The sequence below is a fragment of the Phocoena sinus genome, chromosome 7, assembly GCF_008692025.1.
Source record: "Phocoena sinus isolate mPhoSin1 chromosome 7, mPhoSin1.pri, whole genome shotgun sequence".
NCBI lineage: Eukaryota > Metazoa > Chordata > Mammalia > Artiodactyla > Phocoenidae > Phocoena > Phocoena sinus.
In genome coordinates, this window is record NC_045769.1 from 87558122 (window position 1) to 87580417 (window position 22296).

The following is a 22296-nucleotide window of genomic DNA, read 5'->3' on the forward strand; positions in this document are numbered from 1 at the left end:
GCTGTTACAGACAATGCTACAATGAACATCCTTGTACATACAGATTTGTGAGTTTTTTATGTATTAAGGTGCCTAATACTTCATTACTTTTGTTGTACTTATATTCTCCCAATTCTTTTTTTCCTTAATTTTGTTTATTTAAATTTTGTGTGGTCATATCTAGCACTCTTTCTTTTGGAATTTCTATCATTGTTTTTGTTATTATAAAATTCATCCATTTAAATAAATCAGATAAATGTCATTAATATTTTTTCCTAATTTTAAAAAATGATTTCATTTCATATCCTCTAATTCATCTCAGTATATTTTGCTGTTTGAAATGTGATGGTAATCTCAATCTTCTTTTTCTTCCAAAGCTAGCTGATTCCCCCAACCACATTTCTTGAATAAATTGCTATTCTCCGTTGATTTGTGATGCTACCTTCCTACAACTCACAGACACACACACCTGGTATTTTTACTCTGTGGATGACTTCTGTGTGTATTCTTAGCTAGTACTTTGCTGTTTAAATCACGATAACTTTAATATACATTAGGAATCTTCCCATTTTTTTTTCTTTTTCAAATGGGAAGGAAAATTTTCAGATGGACAAAAGGAGCCTGAGAAAGATTGAATAATTTGATCAACATCATGTAGTTAAGTGGCAGTAGCACCTAGATGAAGATGCAGATCTTTATTACTCTGGGAGATAGATATTCTTTCCACAAATAACTAAGATTCAAGAATTTGGGGTTTGAAATCAAGGGGTTTCTTAATGTGGAGGCCTGAGGCCTGAGGCAGACGTGGAAGAGAAGTGAGTCAGAAAGTTGGCACAAGTCTTGGGTGACATATTTTGATTTTTTAATCACCTAACTCACATCCAAGGATATATTTATAGGCGTGAGAAGGATGTTCAGGTGGAAGAAAAACCAAATTAATACATATCGTCTTTTTCTCCAGAATCACACAGTGTTTTAAACTTCTGAGAGCATTCATTTCTCACTGTGAAAAGAAATGCACTATTTGTGAGATTGGTTGAGAGTTTCAGCTATCGTTTCCCTTAGCTGTTTTCTCTTAAGCTTTAACATGGTTTTAGCCATTCAGATTTGACCATGTCAGCAGTAAAAGAAGTCTTAATTTTTATTCCCTGAGCTCTGTTGATCTACCAATAACCATGGATAATATCACCATCCTGGGAAGACACTGCCCTGGATTTAGGGGAGAAAGGCTAGGAAATGTATTACATGTTGGGAGTATTTTTAGAAAAGAAAAAAATATATAAGACTGTTTATTATTCTTTACTTGGAATTTGTCCAATAAGGCAGTTAAAACACTAGTATGTGCTAGTAACATTTTATATAGAACATTGGGGATTGTGCGTGGATCAGCATTAATTAGGCCAAGCAGAATAAGGCACCTAATTGTAAGATATTAGTGGAAAATACAGAACTTAAATATTTGCCTTGTGATGTTAGATAAAACTAAAAGGAATACTATCAATATGCAAAGTCAGGATTCATCAACCTCTTTTTTAATTTTTTTTTTAATTTCTTTTCACATAGGTGAAGAGAACAGCTATTCCGCTAAGGGCATCTATCAAATCTTCAGCAGTTTTCTAGAAAATTGTTTCCTTACTTAAAAGGTCCCAGAATAGCTGAAAGAGAATCACTTGTAGTTTGGGTGTCAGCATTCATTCGTCCACACTTAATTTTACTTTCTGAGGAAAAACAAGCTTTAGATGTTTCTCACAGTGACTTGACTCTGAGAGGGTGCACAAATAGAGGCTCCAGGGTGAACGTGTGAAGCAGAGTGACAGGCTCCTCAGTGACACAGGGCAGGGACTGATGGTGTTTTGGTTTGGAAAAAAGAACAATCAGGGAAGCCATGATGACTGAAAGCAAAAAGCCATGATATGGAAGAAAAAGTCTACTTTCCTCTAGTAAATCCAGTTCCTGGAATTGGCCCAGAGACAAATTTCACCTCCATACGACGAATTAGAGTTATGAAAATAGACTAGACGCCTTCAAAAGATTCACAGTTATTATAGAAAATTTAGAAAATGTAGATGAGTCAAAATAGAAACTAAAAATCCCTGATAAGTCCATCACTTAGATATTACTATTATTAATATTCGGTATAGATTTTTCCAAGTGTATACTAGAAAAATAGGGGGACTATCTATCAAGGTTATTAAACATTCTGCACTTAAAAAGAGCATGAGTTCCCCATCAGGAGGCATTCAGAGATGTTCCAGATTCCTGTATTGAATGGCAAAGTGAATGACATTTAAAGTGTGGTTTGGTTTGGGCTTCCAGATTAATGACGAAAGAATGAACATTCTGGGAAGGTCAAACTATCGTTAGAGATGAGGTGGGATAATATATAATAACTGAGGTTTCTTCCCCACCCTTCCTAATGCCTCTTTCTTTTCTCCAAGATTCAATCAGCAGCATTTTGTCTTCAGTGGAGGGATGGTACAACAGAAAAGCAGAGAAAGTGCTTTGGATCTTTGTAAGCTAGGGCATTTGAATTGAAAAGGACTCGGCCTAAGTGCCCTGGACTCAGAGTTGCAGCGATGGCTTAACCAATAGATTGGAAGGTAGATCAAGAGCCAGGCTGCCCTGCTGCCAGACAAGAGAAAGATTTCTCTGGATCGGTAGAAAGAGAGTTAAAAAGAGAGCTGAGACTTTGGTGAGGTCCCATGAATGCGGCCCAATCCTGAGTCCTTCTTATCCCCCTTCCCTGGGGATGCGGGCTGTTGGAAGGTTTGAGGATTCTGAGATCAGACAGACCCATATTCCCCTCCTTGGGGAAAACCTAGGGTTATAAAAAAATTCCAGACTTCCTCATGTTCAGTGTATCAGGAATAAAGACAAATTACTGCATGGTGTATCTACGCAAGGGTGGCATAAGATAACTCCACAGTGTCTGTCTGACCAGTGACTGAAACCAAGACCTGGAATTGGAAGTTGGGGATGATGACAGAAAACCAGAAGGAAATGAAGACAAGCCAGGACAGGTGACAAAAGTCAGACACTTACTACCCTGCTTATCTGCTTTACTACCTTTCTCTAGCAGAATGTAAACATCTTAAGGACCAGAACTTTATCTGTTTTTGTTTAGTGCTGTATTCCTAGACCCAGATTAGTGTTTGGCACATAGTACTAGGTGCTCAGTAAATACTTATTGAAATACTGTATAAACGGATGCTCTCCCTGCCCCCCACCAAATGCTTAGGCCATACGTGGCCCTCCAGAACTAGAAAGGATCCAGGAAAATGTCTAGAAGTGTCTAGAAGACACTCTGAACTGACTAAATTTAAATCATTTAGATGAATAGGGCTCACAGGGGAAATTAGTTTCAATTGTGTCACAATATTTACATTTCTGGCACACCTGAGTTTCATACCTACTCCGAGATGATGAGAACACGAAGGCAGAGATGAACAGAGATAATATTTCTTGAGAGCTAGTTAAGGGCCTGTAAGTGTGCAGGGTGCCTTTCCTTCCCATGTATTATCTGACAATGAGATTCTAACATGTACCCAGTTTGAACAAAACTGGTGAGAGGAGTTTAGAATAAAATATAATTTTTATCTGGTTTATACTATGGATGCTTGAAATTAAAGATAGTGACACCATTTTTCTTGGCCATCTAAAATCTGACCATCAGATTCTATTTTAGGTAAAATGCTTGATGTATCTGCAGAAATGCAAAACCCTTCAAAATGTTTATAATACTTGGCTTAAAGATAGAAACTATTTGTTTTGCTTTTACACACATGAATTTATAATCTGTAGTGTGGTGGAGAAATAAAGTTTCTGCATCTGTCCTTGTACATATGGACGTCAGGCTAACTCATGAGTCTACTGTTCAGCACACACCTCTGTAATCACCTGTTATGACTCAAACCTAGACCTTTTTGTGCCTCTCTCAAGTTTCATCTGCTGTTATCCACGCTGAGTTTTCATGCTTGCACATACATTTTATCATAATATTATATGTTAGTCATAAAGTATAATAATAGAGATAAGAGGGATTTTGAATTTAAAACATTGTAAAATGTGCTATAATTATTAAATATTTAAAAATCACTTCTATCCCACTAGAACTAAACCATGTGATTTGTGTGCTTTTAGTGAGTAAGGGGTGAGACTATAGGTAACCAAAGCTATTTTTAAGTGCATATGAACCAAGCATAAATTAAATAAAGTGACACCAAGGCTGAAATAATGTAAGCAAGCACCAAGTGAAACACTGCAGTGAATTCAAAATAGAGTAGTGTACTGCTACTGACGGTTCCCCTCTCCTGACATGCTGACTTAATTTGGCATCAGGAAGGAAGAGAACAGGATGAAGACAGAGAGAAGGATAAATAGAGAAATGAAGATTAGTTTTAGTGTGATCATGACCAAGCCATTCATATTTCTCCTATAGCCTGGAACCAATCTTATACTTATTGGAAGGTGTGACCTTTAAATATTCCTTACTTGCAAAAAGACAAATAGTCTAGAAGCTCGCTGTTAGCTTGTGGAGGCATCTGTCCCGCTTGCTCTTTGCGTGGAGTTTACTGCAGGGGGGGTGAAAATTGTAGACGAGCAAATGTGTTACTTATTCTTTACATTTGCAGACTTTAGGGTAAGTTCTCCTTGACAGCTCCCCGATTTCTTTAACGCGGCAAATCTTTAATCAGTCTAGATACGTTAAAATGTGATTTTTACAGCGAATTGACCTGAGTTGAGTACTTGAGCTGAAATGCGTATTTTTCACCCTCAAAAGCTGACTTGGAGGGAAAAAAAAATCAGATATTCTATGATATACTTTGCCTTAGTGACAAGATGTTTTGGGGGAAATCATCCAAGCTTGAAATAAAATCTTTATTGAAAGTAATTCTACATTCCTGCCAGTCAGATACATTGTAGGATTAGACCGGATATCCCAGGGGAAAACTACAGTATATGCACCAGGCAGAGTTGATTATTTGGACCTCCTGTCAGTTCTTAACTTCCTGACAATGGCTGAAGCATTCACAGCCGCTACAACTCCGTTTTCATCTTTATTTTGAGAGAAAGTTAATACACTTTACCTTAACTACGCCAAATGTACTGGAAAATAACCCAGTAATAAGATACACCCCGCCTACCAAGTGATATCTGTGTGTAGAGAGCATTTAGCTGTGCATTTTAAGGAAACAAATACAAGGAGCAAATGACAGAAAGATATTGTGATTATTTTTTCTACTTAAACTTTAAAAATTTTCTGGCAAAGCCTCCTGTGTGCTGTCTTAAAATCAACAATGTGTACATAATTATGGAGCCAAATAAATGGCTTTCATTGAAAATTTCCTTCAAATGGCAGGTGGGGGAGGCTTTTCAAATTATTATTGCTAGAGTAATTTGGTTATCAATATTATTTGGTGTCAAAAAGGAAGACACAGGTACGCCAGGTGACATTTGGCTCCATTTAGAGAATCAACAACAGCCTGGGATGTCACTTTTGAAAAAGTCATAAAATTGTTTCTTTGGATATAATTAACACTGTGACTAAAGAAGAGAGAAAAAGGCATAATCTCAAATTTAGATTTATAGTCTGATTTGCTGTGAAGACAAAACATCCTTGTAGTTCTAGAGGAAAGGAAAAGACATAAACCCCAATAGATGTTTGATAATAACCATGTTCAATTTAAAAATTCAGAACTTAATTTTGTAACTCTCATCTTTTGGTTATATATTTTTAAATGCTTTGCTTGCACATTACCAAAGAATGAAAGCAAAAGGGTGAGGTGGCCCATGACTCACAAGTATAAGGAGAGAAATGATGACTTACTATCATGTTATAGAAAATGACAACATACTCCCCTAGACAAAGAAGTCTCAAGGTGAAAAGTATATGTGTTCTGAGAACTGTATTTCCTACCTGAGTAATGCATTGGTTAAAAAACTTAAGTTGAAAAAACTTTGTTTTTAAATTCAGAAGATTATGAATGTTCTTCAGTGGGTGAATGGATAAACAAACCATGGGATGGAATAATGGAATATTATTTGATTATAAAAAGGAATGAGCTATCAAACCATGAAAAAATGTGGACGGGGCTTCCCTGGTGGCGCAGTGGTTGAGAGTCTGCCTGCCGATGCAGGGGACGCGGGTTCGTGCCCCAGTCAGGGAAGATCCCACATGCCGCGGAGCGGCTGGGCCCGTGAGCCATGGCCACCAAGCCTGCGTGTCCGGAGGCTGTGCTCTGCAACGGGAGAGGCCACAACAGTGAGAGGCCCGTGTACTGCAAAAAAAAAAAAAAATTTGGACGAATTTTAAATGTATGTTGCTAAGTGAAAGAGGCCAGTCTGAAAAGCCTGTATGATTTCAAGTATCTGACATTCTGGAAAAGGCAAAACTCTGGAGATAATGAAAGATGAGTGGTTTCTAGGAGTTAGGGGAGAGGGAGGAATGACTGGGCAGAGCACAGGGGATTTTTAGGGCAGTAGATCTATTCTGCATGATACTATAATGGTGGATATACGTTATTATATACTTGTCAAAATCAATATAATATACAGCAAGAGTGAACCTTAATGTAAACTATGGACTTTAGTTAATAATAATGTATTGATGTTGGCTCATCAATTGTAACAGATGTCCCACACTAATGCAAGATGTTAATAATAGAGGAGATTCTGCATGTGTGTTTGGGGGGGTGTGGGGCTAGATAGCATATGAAAACTGTGTAATTTCTGCTCAGTTTTCTGTAAACCTAAATCGGTTCTGAAAAATCTGTTAATTAAAAAAAAGTAAAAAAAAAAAAAAAAAAGATAATGAAAGCAGATTGCATTAATTCAGAGTCCGGAGGTCCATTTCCCTGTTTGTCTATCCTTACGGGCACCCACATTTGAATGGCTTTGCACTGTATGTCAGTCACTGTGTCCAAAACCATATTTAAGTTTGTTTCTACGAGGAAGCCTTTAAGAATTGTATTCTGATCACTTCGTTATTTGCTTTCTTGGCATTTAAACATTCAGATTGTATTACATTATTGTTGATGGTTTATTTTTATCTCTAAGTTATTTCATGCACGTATGTTTTATCTCCCTCAATTAGATTGCAAAATCTTTGAGTTTAGGTGATGTGTTACCTTCTACTTTGCTCCTGTTTTCATTGCAGTAGGAAATTTGGGTATTCTATACCTTCCTGTTATTACAAATTGATTTTGCTTTATAGGTCACTGGCAGGTTAAATTTTTCCTCACCCAGATGTGTTTTGCTCAAGCAGAAAGTGAGCTGAACTGAACAAAAATGAGGTACTCCCTTATACTTTTCTATCTACAGTCAGAGCAAAGCTGTCCACAGCTACTCCTTTTTTTTTTTTTTTTAAATTAATTAATTTATTTTTTGCTGCGTTAGGTCTTTGTTGCTGTGTGCGGGCTTTCTCTAGTTGCGGTGAGCAGGGGCTACTCTTCACTGAGGTGCGCAGGCTTCTCCTTGTGGTGGCTTCTCTTGTTGTGGAGCACGGGCTCTAGGGCGTATGGGCTTCAGTAGTTGCAGCACGCAGGCTCAGTAGTTGTGGCTCGCAGGCTCTAGAGCGCAGGCTCAGTAGTTGTGGCACACGGGCTTAGTTGCTCCGCGGCATGTGGGATCTTCACGGACCAGGGCTCGAACCCGTGTCCCATGCCTTGGCAGGTGGATTCTTAACCACTGTTCCACCAGGGAAACCCACAGGCACTCTTGTTAGCTTCTCTTTCTTAAGTCCAGGAGGGAAGTCAAGATCATCAGTGAAACCCTTGAGCCCTTTTCCATGTCAATCCTCTCCCTTTCTCATTTCCCCTGTCTTCTCTTTTTACTTCTTTTGAAAAAAAAATTACAGAGGATGACTGGAGAATTGAATTTGGAAATACAGCAATCTTATGTAACATTTAGAGGTATTTTTTTTTGGAAAAGAGAATTCAGTAAGTGCAAAATATCATCTGTGGATGCTCCATTTTCAAAGGTTTTTTGAGGTAGTGTGAAATTACTTTAGGTTAAGGTGTCAAAAATAGAATGCAGGAGTTATGAGGTTTGTGTTGAGCAGTCTTGCTTCTTCACAGAAATGTCTCCATCATCCAAATGAGAAAGAATCCATCTCACTGACCTAGAGAATTGTGTAGACATCCCTGAGGCTTACTGACCCAGCACAGCATAGGAACCTGGAGAAAAAGGTGATTCAGTGAGGAAGCCTTAGTCTCATAAATGCACACAATTTTAATTGATGTAGAAGATCAATGTGTACAAAGAAACAGAAAGCCTGGTTTCCTCCCCTGGCTCCACTTTTTATTGCATGTAGGACTTTGGGAATTCACTTAGCCTTCCTCAGCCTCAGTTTCCTCTTTTGGAAAATCAGACAGTTGGGCTGGAAGAGTTCTAATGTCCTTGTTGAACAATTTAACGCTTAAAAAAAGCTTAAACTCTTTTCTTCCTCAAATTTGAAATGATTTGTAAGGAAAGTTGACACACTCGGAAACACATGGAAAGCATAGTACTCCGCTGCAAAAATAAGGAAACCCTAAAATTTAAGGGGTTGTAATAATATCTTAGGTATATGTGTACATGCTTTAAATATAATAGACATATAAAGGGTATGTATGTATATTTTTGCTATAAGACATACATTTATTTATTAAAATAAAGAATGAAACAAAAAGGCAGACACTGGGAATTTTTAAGGAAACAGACACGAGCCTCCTGTTCTCTTGGAAGCATAAGGGTGTGTCTGTAGTCTGCGTGTTTGTTTTCATAACACCTACAAAAGAATAGCGGCAATGGACCAACAGACCTTCTCTGGCAGAGATGACACACAGGTTTGCTTTACCTGGCTGATGGTGGCTGTCTGCTCCGTGGGGAAGGACCCTGAAGTTGAAAGAGTGATGTGACCAATCAATAATGTCTACATGGGATTTGGATGGAGAATGGTGGTGTATGTGCCAGGAATGTGCCATTCAGGGCAAAAGTAATTTTGAAAGGAAATCAGATACATCTATAGAAGAATTACAAAGCCTTCCTGGATGAGAAAGAATCTGGAAACTTAAGAGGCAAGCTGTTGGGGGCATTTGAACCAAGTTGCCCTTAAGTAAGTATAGAAAAAAAAAAGGGAAAATTGTAGCTGCATAGAGGTGTCAAAGTAGACAAAGAGTGAATTTAGATATATATGAGTTAAATTTCAAGGATAACTCTCTGAAAGAGATGTAAGGAAATATATACAAAAGATATAAATTGGTAGTCCTTTCAAATTAGAACACATATATCTGCTTCATTTTTTAAAAGAAATGACTCAATATTTATAATATTTTAAAAAACCCAGTTCCCAATGGATGTACATTACCCACCCCACCCCTCTATTTTATTAACTCATAATCATCACAAGATCAGAGCTCTCTCTGGTTGTATATGAATACTGAAGAGAAAGTCATAGAAAGGAAAAATACAGTCTCTCTATGGTTAAAAAGATCTACTAATGTCAGTGGTTAAGTGGTAATTTTATTGAATAGTGATAATAGAGGGAAGACGCACAAGGCTGCGGAATAGAAGAGGGTCAATGGAATCTATTCATTTTGTGTTTATACATTTGTACTCTTGCATGGCGCCTCATTGCCATGCCTTATCTAGGAGGATTACTAATACGACAACACTCCTGATTTATAGAAGCCCAGTTAGGTTAAACAGTTTGATTCATTTCAATTGGATAAAAAAAACTCTTGTTGAAGCTGAATTCCTGCTTTGCAACGAACACAAACTCACACTCATTATTACTTATGGTGCTTTTCTTTATGGATGAAGTGCTTCGCAGCCAAGTAGCAGTAGTCACCAGCTGATGACCATAAGGAAAGGCAAACACTGTCAGTGGAATAACATCCTCAGCCAAGTGTTTATGTTGGATGCATATACAATACATAACTGTTCTTAACTAATGATACAAAGTTGGCCTCCCCAAGTTTCTCCTTTTGTATTATTTCTTGCCACCCATGTGTTAAGCAAGATTTTCTCAGGACCTAAGCCCCACCCTAAAAGTAAGTTCGGCTTCTTTGCAAGCTGGATTTATTCCTTCTAGCTTCCAGGGGAATATCATACATCAAATAACTGTGAGTTAGTTGTACGTACAATTGTGGCGATGTGGCTGCTAATGAAGTTTCCAGAGGTGGTTAATTTATGTACAGAGTATCTGAAGCAATGAAATGACCTGGTTAATTTGGCATTTTTTAATGTTGCCCTTTAAGATCTTTTGTTTATATTTTCTTTCTCAATCTATTGGTTTATTATATTCTCAATGAAAGCTTTTTTTTTTTTTTCCTGCAGGCAGGGAAAACATCTAAGTCCTCCTATTAGGAACTTTATTTTCTTTCTTTTCCTTGCTCCAACTTTCCTTGCTTTAAATTTTCTCTAACCTACAATTTGGAATTTTCTCTTCAATTGGCTGAAGTAATGTTTTACTGGCATTCCTCTGACCAGATATTCCCTTGATATGTTCAACACCAGGCTGAAAGATCTGGCCAACCGCTGGGACAGAGGGAATGAGGCCTTGGTACATTAGGAGTGAGGTGAAGCCAGCCAGATCAGACAGAAGCTGGTGCAGCCCAGACCATGGCTCTAGGGTCAGAGAGAAGCTACCAGAAAGAGTCAGTACTGAGATCACAAAAAGTTAAGCAACACAAGTTGGCAAAGTAGTTTTTAAAAGGCTACAGCCAGGGGATGAGCCATATTTGCAGCAACGACATGGCAACTGTCTAAGACAGTCAGTGTGTCAGTCTAAGACAGATAGACATGGTCAGGAACAGCACTACTCATGACCAAGGTATCAGGCCCTCCAGTCGAAGTCTCTGCCCCTATTTTTCTAAACGTCAAGTGCTGTCTGGCAAGCCATCCTCTCTCTGATAAAGGAGCTAATGTTTGTTCAGTCCTTGCCTTGTGCCACTCAAATGCATCATCTTATTTTTTTCCTGACAACAGCTTTATGAGATAGGTACTATTATTATCCCCATATTAAAGATGAAAAACTTGAGGCTCATGGAGGTTGTTCCGTGTCACACAGAAACGGTTGTGCTAAGATTTAAAGCCAGGTCCTCTGAGTGCAGAATATGAACTCTTCTTACATTGTTATCCCTCTGTCCTTCTCATACCTCACTGGTTCCTCTGTTTGCTATTCTTTCCCCCCAGTCCTGGGTCTCTTTAGTTCCCAATCAGATAGCCCTCATCTCTGTACCCAGAGCTTTGAGCCAGCCTTTCCCCCTCCTTCCCCCAGTCCCAGCTCACTTAACCCCAGCCCGGGTAAGAGCCCCAGGCCCCTTGCTTTCCTGGCAGGAGAATAAAGACAGCTGGCAGTGAGAAAAGCCTGTGAAGGAGAATATGAACGCAGTCGTGGTTATGGCTTTGCTGTCTGAGAACTCCCTCTGTCAGGGAACTGCTTTGGCTTCCCACACTTGCTACATGGACAGATGTTTTCAATTATTATCACTGACAAGCCTCTGGGCCAGGTTCCTTCTGATTGGCTGTTACAGGACTCAGAGGGGACTAAAGGAAACTGAGGCTAGGACACAAAACACCTCAGTCATCACTTTAATCATGTTTCTCCAAAGCAACTGGTTGAGTTGGACAGTTCACCCAGAATTGGAATCCTTTTGTAAACACAGACTCAATTTCCTTTTAAACCTTTCTTTCATTCTGGTTTCAATTTTTCTGCCCGTAGTTTTTCTGACATTGTAAGAGAGTGAGACATTTGTCATGTCTTTACCAATTCTTTCCTTTTGTTGTTCATCCAGAGTTTTGGGTACGTACCAGAGTATAGTGGGAGTTGTGACTTAGTGAAATGTAACCTGATACTACTAGACTTGGCATTGCATCATCATCTGCAAAAATGACCTAAGTCTGATCTGGAAGCACAAATATCATCCAATGTTTCCACCTATAGTGACCTGGGGAATGTTCCACCCTAAGTCCAAAGCCGCTTCTCACTTAAGTTTTGCATCAACTATAGGAGCCGTTTGACATATCTGTCCTGCATTACCAGGACTGTTGTCTAACTTTCTAGCTAATCATTGTGTCAGCCATAATTACCCTGATTTCTTTTCCTTACCATCTCTGGTGTGTCCTATGGAAATCCAATGATGAACTGATCCCAAAGGAAATCTGAGGGAAGCCTTGGCATGGTTGAAAATAGAAAAGAATGTAGACATGGCTCTCAGAAGCAACCCCGACAACCCTCTCTTCTATGTTCCTTCTTCTTCAATGCGATTAGTTATATTTGATACCACTCAGCCTCTAACTTCTCATTATTTATTCCTTCCTTCCTATTTCTATAATTAGAAGGGAAAATTAGACTGTCAGGTGGATTAAAGCTTTCTAAATTCATTTTTATTTCCCATTCTGTCATTTATCTGGTTAGAAAAAAATGTATTCAAGATGCTCCAGTGTTTCTGCATATTAGTTTTCATGTTCTTTTGATGTCCTGAAGTTAGGTTTGTGTGTGGTCCGTCATGCTCAAGTCTCCAAACTGCCTTGTCCCTGCTGCCATTTTAAAACAATAGCAGCAGACACGCAAGTCACCAAACGTATTTGGTAAAACAGACAAAATCCACAGACTTAATCCTGAAAGCTGGAGTCTCCATGTTGATTTCTGAAAAATGTCTCCTGGACTTTCAAACCACACTCTGTATTTTAAGCCCAAAGGTAAAATATTATAGGATGTTAATTCATCCTTTTCAAAAAAGGCACATGAGGGTTAAAACATATGCTTTCTTCTTCACTCAGAAAAAAATTCACTCCAACCTTTTGGGGAGGGGAAATCACATGTAGCTCTAAAACAGCTGAAGCTAAAAACATCAAAGTTGGCATGACTTCAGTTATCACTGAATCAGGAAGATCAAGCCAAGTTTTTGAAGAAAATGGTTGAGCATTTTAAAACTAAAAGAAGTTAAAATGCTCTTTCTGAGCATGCTCGTTGGGAGGTTTTAAAATATTTTCTTTAGGTTGGCTTTATTTTGCTCATCACTTTGGAGACATTTCAACAAAATCTATCTAATTAGTCTTTATTAATATTGTTCACTAATGCCCTAGCCAAGGCCCAAGTGTCTGTCACCTGCTAAGGTGATGTTTTCGCCATGGTTGCCAAGGGACCACTGCTACTCAGCAAGGGTGAGTCGTCTTGGTCTTTCACGTTTTTGTCGTCGTTGGGTTCAGGTATTTGTGGTGGGACAAACACGGGGGAGGGTTGAGGGACAGGGTGTTGAAGCAGTTCCACAACAATACAGTACATTGAATATAGCTGCTAGATCCTTGCCTGTTTTGACTTTTTCTCTCAATTATCCACAACTTCAGTATTTCCCCCCCAAAATGGGTAGGATGGTTTGAGTATTTGAAAAACAAGAGGCAGTTTAAATCAACTCCCAAGCACATAAATATGGTCCTTGAAATGGAAACTGAATAGACCCTATGTTCATGGTTTTCTGATAGAATTTCACTCGCTTTTAGGCACTAAGTAGCTCATGCTGTGCTTCTGACAGTTTGGGGGTCTGCATTTATTTTGCAATAAGACAGTCACTGCTCTTGCTTTACCTGGGATGAGATCAATTGACAGACCTGGAGGATCACTGACACGGAGCTTGTTATCACCGCCATCCGATACTGTCTCAAGATGTAAATTTCTCAAATGGTATCAACAGCTTGGTGAGAAGAGTGCTTCTTGTGGCAGAGCCCTTTTACTAGTTTCAGCACTGCAGTTTCAGGAATTTCTTTACTGGAGCTCTCAGTGAAATCCTCCAATAGCATTTTTGAATTGAAATATCTTGCATGTATAATGGCCCAAGGGAATTGCCTCACTGGTGAGATTACTTCTACACCTGTCTAAATAGCATCGGATCTATAAACTGTCAAGAGGAAAGGCAAGAGGTAGGGTCTGACATGACTGTTGTTTCTAATATGCTGTCACACAGTGATAGCCAGAAGGGCCAGCATAATACAGGGTATCCCAGTAGACTATCTGCAGGTCAGTTTAGATATATTAATCCATTCTTAGGTAAAAAGGAGGTACAATTACGCTCAACTTACAGATTCACGTATACTGGGGAAAAAGTCTTATTTAATAGCTGGTAGCAGAATTCCTCTTAAGGGAAAAAAATCATTTTTTCTTTCTTTCTTAGCAAAACATTTTTCCTTTTTTTTTTGCGGTACGCGGGCCTCTCACTGTTGTGGCCTCTCCCGTTGCAGAGCACAGGCTCCGGACGTGCAGGCTCAGCGGCCATGGCTCACGGGCCCAGCCACTCCGCGGCATGTGGGATCTTCCCGGACCGGGGCACGAACCCGCGTCCCCTGCATCGGCAGGCTGACTCTCAACCACTGCGCCACCAGGGAAGCCCAAGCAAAACATTTTGATGGACCATTTTGGAAAGATAATCCTTAGAACACAGCCAGAAAAAGAGATAAACAAATTCTCTGTATAAAAAATGAAATGGACTTATGAAGGTTGTGTGTAAAAAGAAAGAATATGAAAGAAGGGTGTTGGGGCAGAATTACATGGTGGAAAGTTGGAGGCCAAATGGAAGAGACAACCCGCAAAAATTTCCTACTGGAGGGTGTAGGGAGAATGACCAAGGTAGTAATAGGAATGCCTATTACTGAAGTTTAAATTTTCAATTATCTGCTAGGCTGGGTGTGATGTAATCTTTCCATCCTCCATGAATTATCAGTAAATGTCTACTAAGTGCTATGTCCTGGAGTGAGCTTTTGGAAAGCAAGGCAGAGGAATTGTTAAGATAAGGGCACGCTGGCAAGTGATGAGGCAATGCACGAGTTGTGGTTTCAGCCGAAGCAGGAAGCCAAGCCAGAAACAACTAGATGAAACATAAATCCTTTCTGATAACCTGAGAGACACCAGGTTTCTAATTTCATAAGGATTGTAAGTTTGAACACGTTATTTTAATTTGAGTAGGAATGATGATGCAGACTGACAAAGGGTATTTCCTTGGGATTCTTGGTGCCATGTCTTGCCTGCCTCAGCTGTACCCAAGTTTCTTCTAAAGGGCCTATGCATCCTGCTAGTTCATAGATTTCAGGATGCAGCAGGACTGAGCCATATGTGCCCTGTTTCCCCAAGTGACCCTTCCATTTGCGGTTTTGATACTTGGTTCTGCCTTTCAATTCCCCCCCTCAAGGACCAGAACCCGGCTCTGAACCCTAGAGGGGTTGCTGGGAGACTTGACTCTATCACCTAATATTTGCCAGCTTCTTCTGCTAAGGTTGTTGTCCTTTTCTGCTCTCCTAAGTATACCTGAACCACTATTATTGCCTCTCCCCAAACTCAGGTTACAGAGCCTTCCAAGATAGAGTCTGCATGCACCTGGGCTCTTTTAGTCTCCTTATGTGGATCAATGTTCTTGACTTGAAAACCAGCAGTGGCCTTCTGTTACCCGTTAGGTAAAATCCCAGCTCCTTATTAGGACATATTAGCCCTTTCATAACCTGTTCCAGTGTCTTTTTCCAGTACTCCCCATTCAATGTTCTCAATAAGCACTCATCAGAATATTCCTTTTTCTCCCAGTGAGTAGACCTGGCCATGTTTTTTTATGGCTGTTTGGACCAAGGGTAGAGGCTTGAATCAAGAAATGGGACCAACCAGAGTGCCTTTCTCAGCATTTAAACTTGGTTTGAAGAAGGGCATTCCAACCTTTGCAATGCCTGTTAATATAAGGTCTTCACAGAACAGAGCACGTGATTTGGATTGTGTAACTATTTCAATTAATACATTAAGAAAAACTAAAAAAGGTGCCTTGGCTCAGAACTCTTTTTCTCACCAAAAGTAATTATGAAATTTTAACTTGTTATTTATACCTCAATGTTCAAAATTATAATGACTACATACGACATAGTTCACATAAGTAGTGAAATTAGTTGATCTCCATGATATTCGAACAGAGACCTGGAAGTTCAAATCTAAGGAACTGATCTGGTTTCAAGTCATCTTTAATAGTGAACCATTCTATACAAGGTCAGTGTCTGCTGGGTGGCCAGTGATTACTAGAGAAAAATCTAAATAGTCTAAAATACAGTTGAGGAGTGGAAGATGCCTTTAATATTTAGGACTCTAAATTACCTCACAGACCACCAGCGAAAGGCACGTGTCTTCTGAATTTGACCAATTCTATATGACAGCTTATTTTCTTTCTTTTTTTAAATGTCTGCTATTGATATTTATTAATATTGTAATTATTTGCCCCGGGCTGGGCCACTCCAGCACCCATCCCAGGGCCCGCCCCTTGTTTTGCTCAGCACCCTCCCATTGGTTGAGACTTAGCAGTAATGACAGCTTATTTTCTACTCTGATCATAAAATTTTAACTTCTTGAGGCATGGATTGAACTACTTCTAATGCTCTTCTCAGCAAAAGTACCTGGTTACAAATAAGAACTTCATTAGCTTTTAGCCTTTAATGACTATTACTTAAAATTTAACACAGTCATTAATCTCCCTCAAACCACCAATCTTAAAGTATATATGTTGTCCATGCTTCCAATTTTTGTGGCACTCTGATTTTGAGGTTTTCAAGACAGTAGACAAATAGATTTCAAAAATCATCATGAGATCACCATGAAGAATGGGAAGAACAGTCTCTTAATTTCATGCATTAGGACAGGCATATATGGGAAGCAACTTCTAATCTTCTTTTAGATTCTACCCAGTTGTTAGTGTCATTTCAATGTGTGAGATAACTTTCTATTTTTTCCTTCTAAGAAATGAATATATAAGCTATTATTTAAGATTAGAGTTAGAAATGGATTTAGGGCAGTACCAAGTACTAATCCTTCATGTTCTACCATTTTCTATTCACATTACATTTTTGCCCGGTACATAGTTGTGACTATAGAACAGGAAAACTGACCAGAAGGCAGGCTTAAGATTCTGGTTATAAAGTTCTGATCATGTCACCTATAGAAGTTTAAAAAATACAAGTTAATATGGGAAAAATTTTCAAGAATCAGTGGCATTGAAGAAGATAAGAGCACGCAGAAGACCGCTACAGTACTGCAGAGGTTCCAGTGGCTCACTTCTACTTAACCAGCTCTCTATTTCCTCTGTAAAATATACTGACCAATGCCCACAACACACTGAATGTTCGCAGCTAGTTAATGACTCTCAACTGTGCACATCTGTTCCCACTAGAGAGAAGTCCCAGGAGAGAGTCCCAAACAAGTTTATACCAGTTGTACTTATTAATGTAATTACATAATTTAATTAAATATTATGTAAACTGATGAAATATGAGAGCAAAAAGGAAGACAGTTAGTTGCTTTGGGGAACACTTCTTTTGAAGAGAAGATAAATTCTACTAAATCTAAACTGAATAAAGGGTTTTCTCTGAAGATGGGGTAGGTCTGGATGAATTCTCAAGGCTTTTTCCAAATCTATCGTAATAGATATTTCTTGGTTTTTAAATTTTGTTTCCTCTTGGATTTAGTCCCAAGTTCTATTTCATACGATAACAGCTGCCAATTACCATTTCCTGAGCACTTACTATGTGCCACGCACTGTGTACAGTGGTTTGTTTGCATTATCTCATTTGATAAACACAGTAATGACTATTAATTATTGAACAATGACCTTATGTGCTTGGCCTTTTGTTGAGCAAATTATAAATATTACCCACTTAATTCTTACAATACACAGATTTTTAGATACGGAAACTAAAACACAGAAGGAATGGGAACTTTGTCTACACGTACGCAACTAATAAGTAAAAGAGCTGGGATTGAAACTCAGCTCTATGTAACTTCAAAACCTTATCTCTTGTGACTACACTATACTACTTCCACATATAGGTTCTTTAAGGAGCTGCCTTATTTATTTTTGTAGCCTCAGTGCCTAGTTCAGGTCCTATCTCACTGTAGGGACTCATTAGTGTTACATGGATGAAGGAATGCATGCATGGATGGGTATTACTTCAGTTTTGCTTGCTAGGCCTTGATGTCACTTTGCCAGAGAGCATGGAAGAAAGACAGGCAACCTTTCTTATTCATAGACAACAGTACTGCTTAATGTGACTTAGCCTCCATGTATGTCTCTCATTGACTGAAATACTATTATATTCAGATATAGGATAGTTGTGTTGGGGAAATAAGAGGTTGTAGTTACAATTTACTGTTGTGGACAAGTGGATTCTTTTTTTTTTTGTCTTCTATGCATCTTTTTTCTTCCTTTTGGGGGAAACCTCTCGCCCACTCCCAGTCTCTGTGGTATGAGTGGAGTTGACCCAGTCCCTGCCTCTAGGGTTGGGCTTATGTCCCAAGTCCAACTAATGAGAACCATTCATTCCTCTGCCACAGTGAATGGATCAGGAACAAATACGGAATAAATATGGCATCGAAGCCAGGCCAAGGAGAATTGTTCCTGGGAATTTTCTATTCCTACCGCAAAAGAGAAACATACTTGCCCCTGAGGATGCTAGGCTGATACGATACAATACTGCTGCTGCCATCTTGCTGCCAGGAGGGAAGATTTTAAGTGAAAACGAAGCTAACCCAAAGATGAGCAGAGATTAGAGATGGAAAGAGGCAAAATTCCCGGCAAGATACTTTGGCACTTGGATCTAGTCATGCCCAAAGTCATATCTAATCCTGGAACTTTAAGTTAAGTAATCCAATAAATTCTCTTTTATACCTAAACAGTTTGAGTTGGCCTTTGTCACTTGCACCGAACTTTAGCATGTCTTAAGAATTTATAGAAGCCTAAGAAATGTTTTCAGAGTGCATAATTGGGATCAAATGGATTGATCCGGAAACCACGGCTTGCAAATGTTTAGAGGAGAAAAAGAAATTACAATTAAAACAAAGCAAAGAAAAAAAATTAAACACAAAGCTGAATCTAATATCTGGCTCTAATATCTTAGCTCTAGCTAGTGTTTTAACTTTGGTGCTTAGTAACACTCTTTCGTTCTTTGATTTAAAAGAAGACTAGCTAATCTGCTAAGTAAAATGGCTTCATACATAACATTGCAAGATCTGAATTTCTTGTAAGTCTTCAGAACAAGTCAGAATATTCAGGGGGAATACCCCCACCATGTTTTCAAATGAATTCTTTAATTCAAGACTTCTTCAAGCAGCATTTCCTTCCAGCTCACTTGCAAAACACACACTTGTGTATACACAACCATGCAGAAACAGAAATCCATTCAGGTACAATCTAACTTGCAATCAAGAACTACTAAAATAGGACCTTATCATCAGCACAGCACATCCCAAAATGTCTTTGTAAAATAAATCAAATTATATGAGTTAATTGATTCCAGGCAACATCAGCAAGTGCAGGTGGAGACTGAATAGCAGGATGTTTATTAATGAAGTACTATTAATCAAAATTGACAATACCAATTCCTGTCTGTTGTATCTGAAAGCTACCTTCAGTGGTTATAGATACATCTGTTGAGTTTTAAAACACAGTTTTGAAAAGGAAGAGAAAAGGGTATAGTAACACATGGGATTTTTAGCTTTGGATTTTGGACTACTGATATTTAAACACAGGAAAGATATTCCTAAATGCAATTTGACAAGCAATGCCAAAGATGCCAGTGGTAATTAATTAGCACTTAATTGAGACCACAGAACAACAGGACATAGGAATTGGTACTCAGTGCCATTTCCCCCTTAGGCTCCATCTCATGAGGGTCAGGAGTGTGGCTGCACGCTGAAGGTCAGGAAGTATATTGAGAGAACACATCGACGCTGGACATTTCATGATGGATCTCCTTCACCCTTTGCTGCTGCTCCCGGCCATCTCTGATGAGAAAACGACTGTGATTGTTTGAAGGGGAAGTCATTGTTCACGCACATCTAAACCAAGGTAAGCGCTGCCCTCACATCCTAGACTAGTTAGGCTGGACACTTCACAGAAAGATGAAGCTCATGAATCAAATGTTAACATGAATGAGGGTAGGCCAACATAAATGCAAATTAAATTTAGAGTGAACATGTATTTGAAGTTGCTGGCTTTGTTAGTTTATATTCAATTTTTGTAGAAATAAATTTAGACCAGGGTTTTTTATAGTTTGGACTTCTATGATGCATGTTAAAGACTTAAAAGACTTTTGGAAATTCAATCTAAGACATCATACATACTCCAATTCCTCTTCAAACACTGACCCTCTATCTTAATAGACAGGAGTCAACATTCTTTAACAGAGAGGAAAGAACATTCTTGCTTCATTATTCCATGGACTGAACAAATAAAAAAAAAAGGAAATTAATTCTAGTCTCTGAATAAATCTAGAGACAATTTCTGATTGAAAGCTTATGGTAGCTTGTCATATAACACATGAATTGGGAAATAGGTTTGTTAAATTTGCCACAATATTTTCTGAAAAATTAAGTTGGGTCAGGTTTTATTTTTCCATCTTATAGTTGAAATCAGTAACTGAAGGTATAGTTCATTGATGTAACTGGGAAGCGATATCTGGGTTCTTGAGTAACAAACCCTCGATCCACACAGATTATGTTACTTTTGAAGGGTCTTCACTGTCCAAAAGGAGCTTGAATAAAGCACAAATGTCATACATACATCTGGAAGGAGACTCTTCAGGAATCTGCTTTACTTGGTCACACATGCCTGCAGTTAAAACCAACCAGATACCCTTCCTTTCAACACTCCTAGGAAGGGCTTGACTCTGATTCTTTGGAGGCCCTTGAGAATTTGTAGTAGACAATGACATCCACTGACAGAGCAGACGGCAATGACAATTTGGTAAGAAATACTTACTCCTTTTCCCCAACTGAGTTCCTTTCCATGGTTCATTCACGGAACTAAGTTGGTTCCCACGAGAGTCGCCTCAACATCACTGCTCTTTAAAAACAACTGGAAAAATCTGGACAAGGGATTTCTTTCTGAGAATTGAGATACTCATGTGATATGACTGGAGTAGATCAGTGGTTCCCAGCCTCCCTTATCATTAGAAAACACAACTAAGGGTTGGATGGCAACAGAGAGAAATACCATCTGGTAGCCTCAGAATTTGCAATCAAATAAGCTTCTCTTTATTGTCTTGATATTCATTTAGCTAAAAACTTCGAGAAAACCGTAACTTTCAGTCTTAGTCAACCTTCCCCTCTGTGTTTTAAAATATCAGTTTGCAAACGTTATGGTATTTGAGGATAAAATCATTTTCAGACTCAGAGATCTTTGTACTGTTTAGTGGGATTAAAAAAAAAAAAATCTATGAAAATCCCATATCTCTTCCGTTGGCCTTTAAACTTTTCTGATTTTAATACGGATAAGCTGCATCTTTAAATACCTTCTAGAACGCCACACATTTCAAATCTTCCCTAAAACACAACGTCACAATTATAGTCCTATGATTCAATGAAGTAATACGTGAGGCCTGAGCCACCCACTTCTATGCAGTGAACATTTCTGAACTTGCTCTGTCAATTGGAGCACCAATTTAATTTTGTTAATTAATTTCATTTTCATTATGTATTAAACTGATGTATACTTCCACCTTATAAATGTATTTTACTGTATAAAAATACATTACATATAAAAGGTTAAAATACGTTTAAAATGAGTGAGAGGGGCTTCCCTGGTGGCGCAGTGGTTGAGAGTCCGCCCGTCGATGCAGGGGACACGGGTTCGTGCCCCGGTCCGGGAAGATCCCACATGCCGCGGAGCGGCTGGGCCCGTGAGCCATGGCCGCTGAGCCTGCACATCTGGAGCCTGTGCTCCGCAACGGAAGAGGCCACAACAGTGAGAGGCCCGCGTACCACAAAAATAATAATAATAATAATAATAAAAATAAATAAATAAATAAATAAAATAAAATGAGTGAGAAAATAAGGGCAAAGGGAAAATAAGGGGTTAGTAGAATATTTAAGGTGCATACTGTAAAGTTACAAATGCTTGCCAAGTTTGACTCGAGGCTTGTCACTCCCTGTGAGTCCTATCACTTCCAGGTAGTCTGCCAGTGATCAACTTAACTGTTAACTTCTGAGAACATTTCTGCTTTTCTTGTGCTGTCTATGTGACCATGTCTGTTCAGAGGCACCAAAGATTCTGAATTTCTTCTTTTTTTTTTTCAAGTCAGATTGGAGCAGGGAACAGTTCCCACATTAGCTTGTCCATTCATACAAATATTTAGTGACTTTTATGTGCGGGTTACTCTGAGAAGGGAAGCAGTTTTGCATAGAAGTTAGCTTTGGATTCAGAAAAACTTGCATTCAAATACTGACCCCACTACTTTTTAGTTGGGTGGTCTAAGAAAAACACGTGGTTCCTCTGGACGCTAGATTTTTGGCTACATAAATGGACAGTTATACCTCCTTTACAT

General features: G+C 38.8%; 1 protein-coding gene across 5 annotated transcripts in view; it reads right to left on the bottom strand.

Annotated features, from left to right (window-relative positions):
- ARHGAP15 (Rho GTPase activating protein 15) overlaps positions 1-22296 on the bottom strand; it is a 623633-nt gene that overhangs the window by 9869 nt on the left and 591468 nt on the right. Inside the window, exon 14 of one of the 5 annotated variants that reach the window (XM_032637032.1) lies at positions 19268-19756. The exons of the other annotated variants lie outside the window; for them this stretch is intronic. Coding sequence (XP_032492923.1) covers positions 19672-19756 — 85 coding nt within the window. The 3' untranslated portion in view covers positions 19268-19671. Of the gene's footprint in view, positions 1-19267; positions 19757-22296 lie in introns of those variants that run through there. 5 annotated transcript variants of the gene reach the window in all.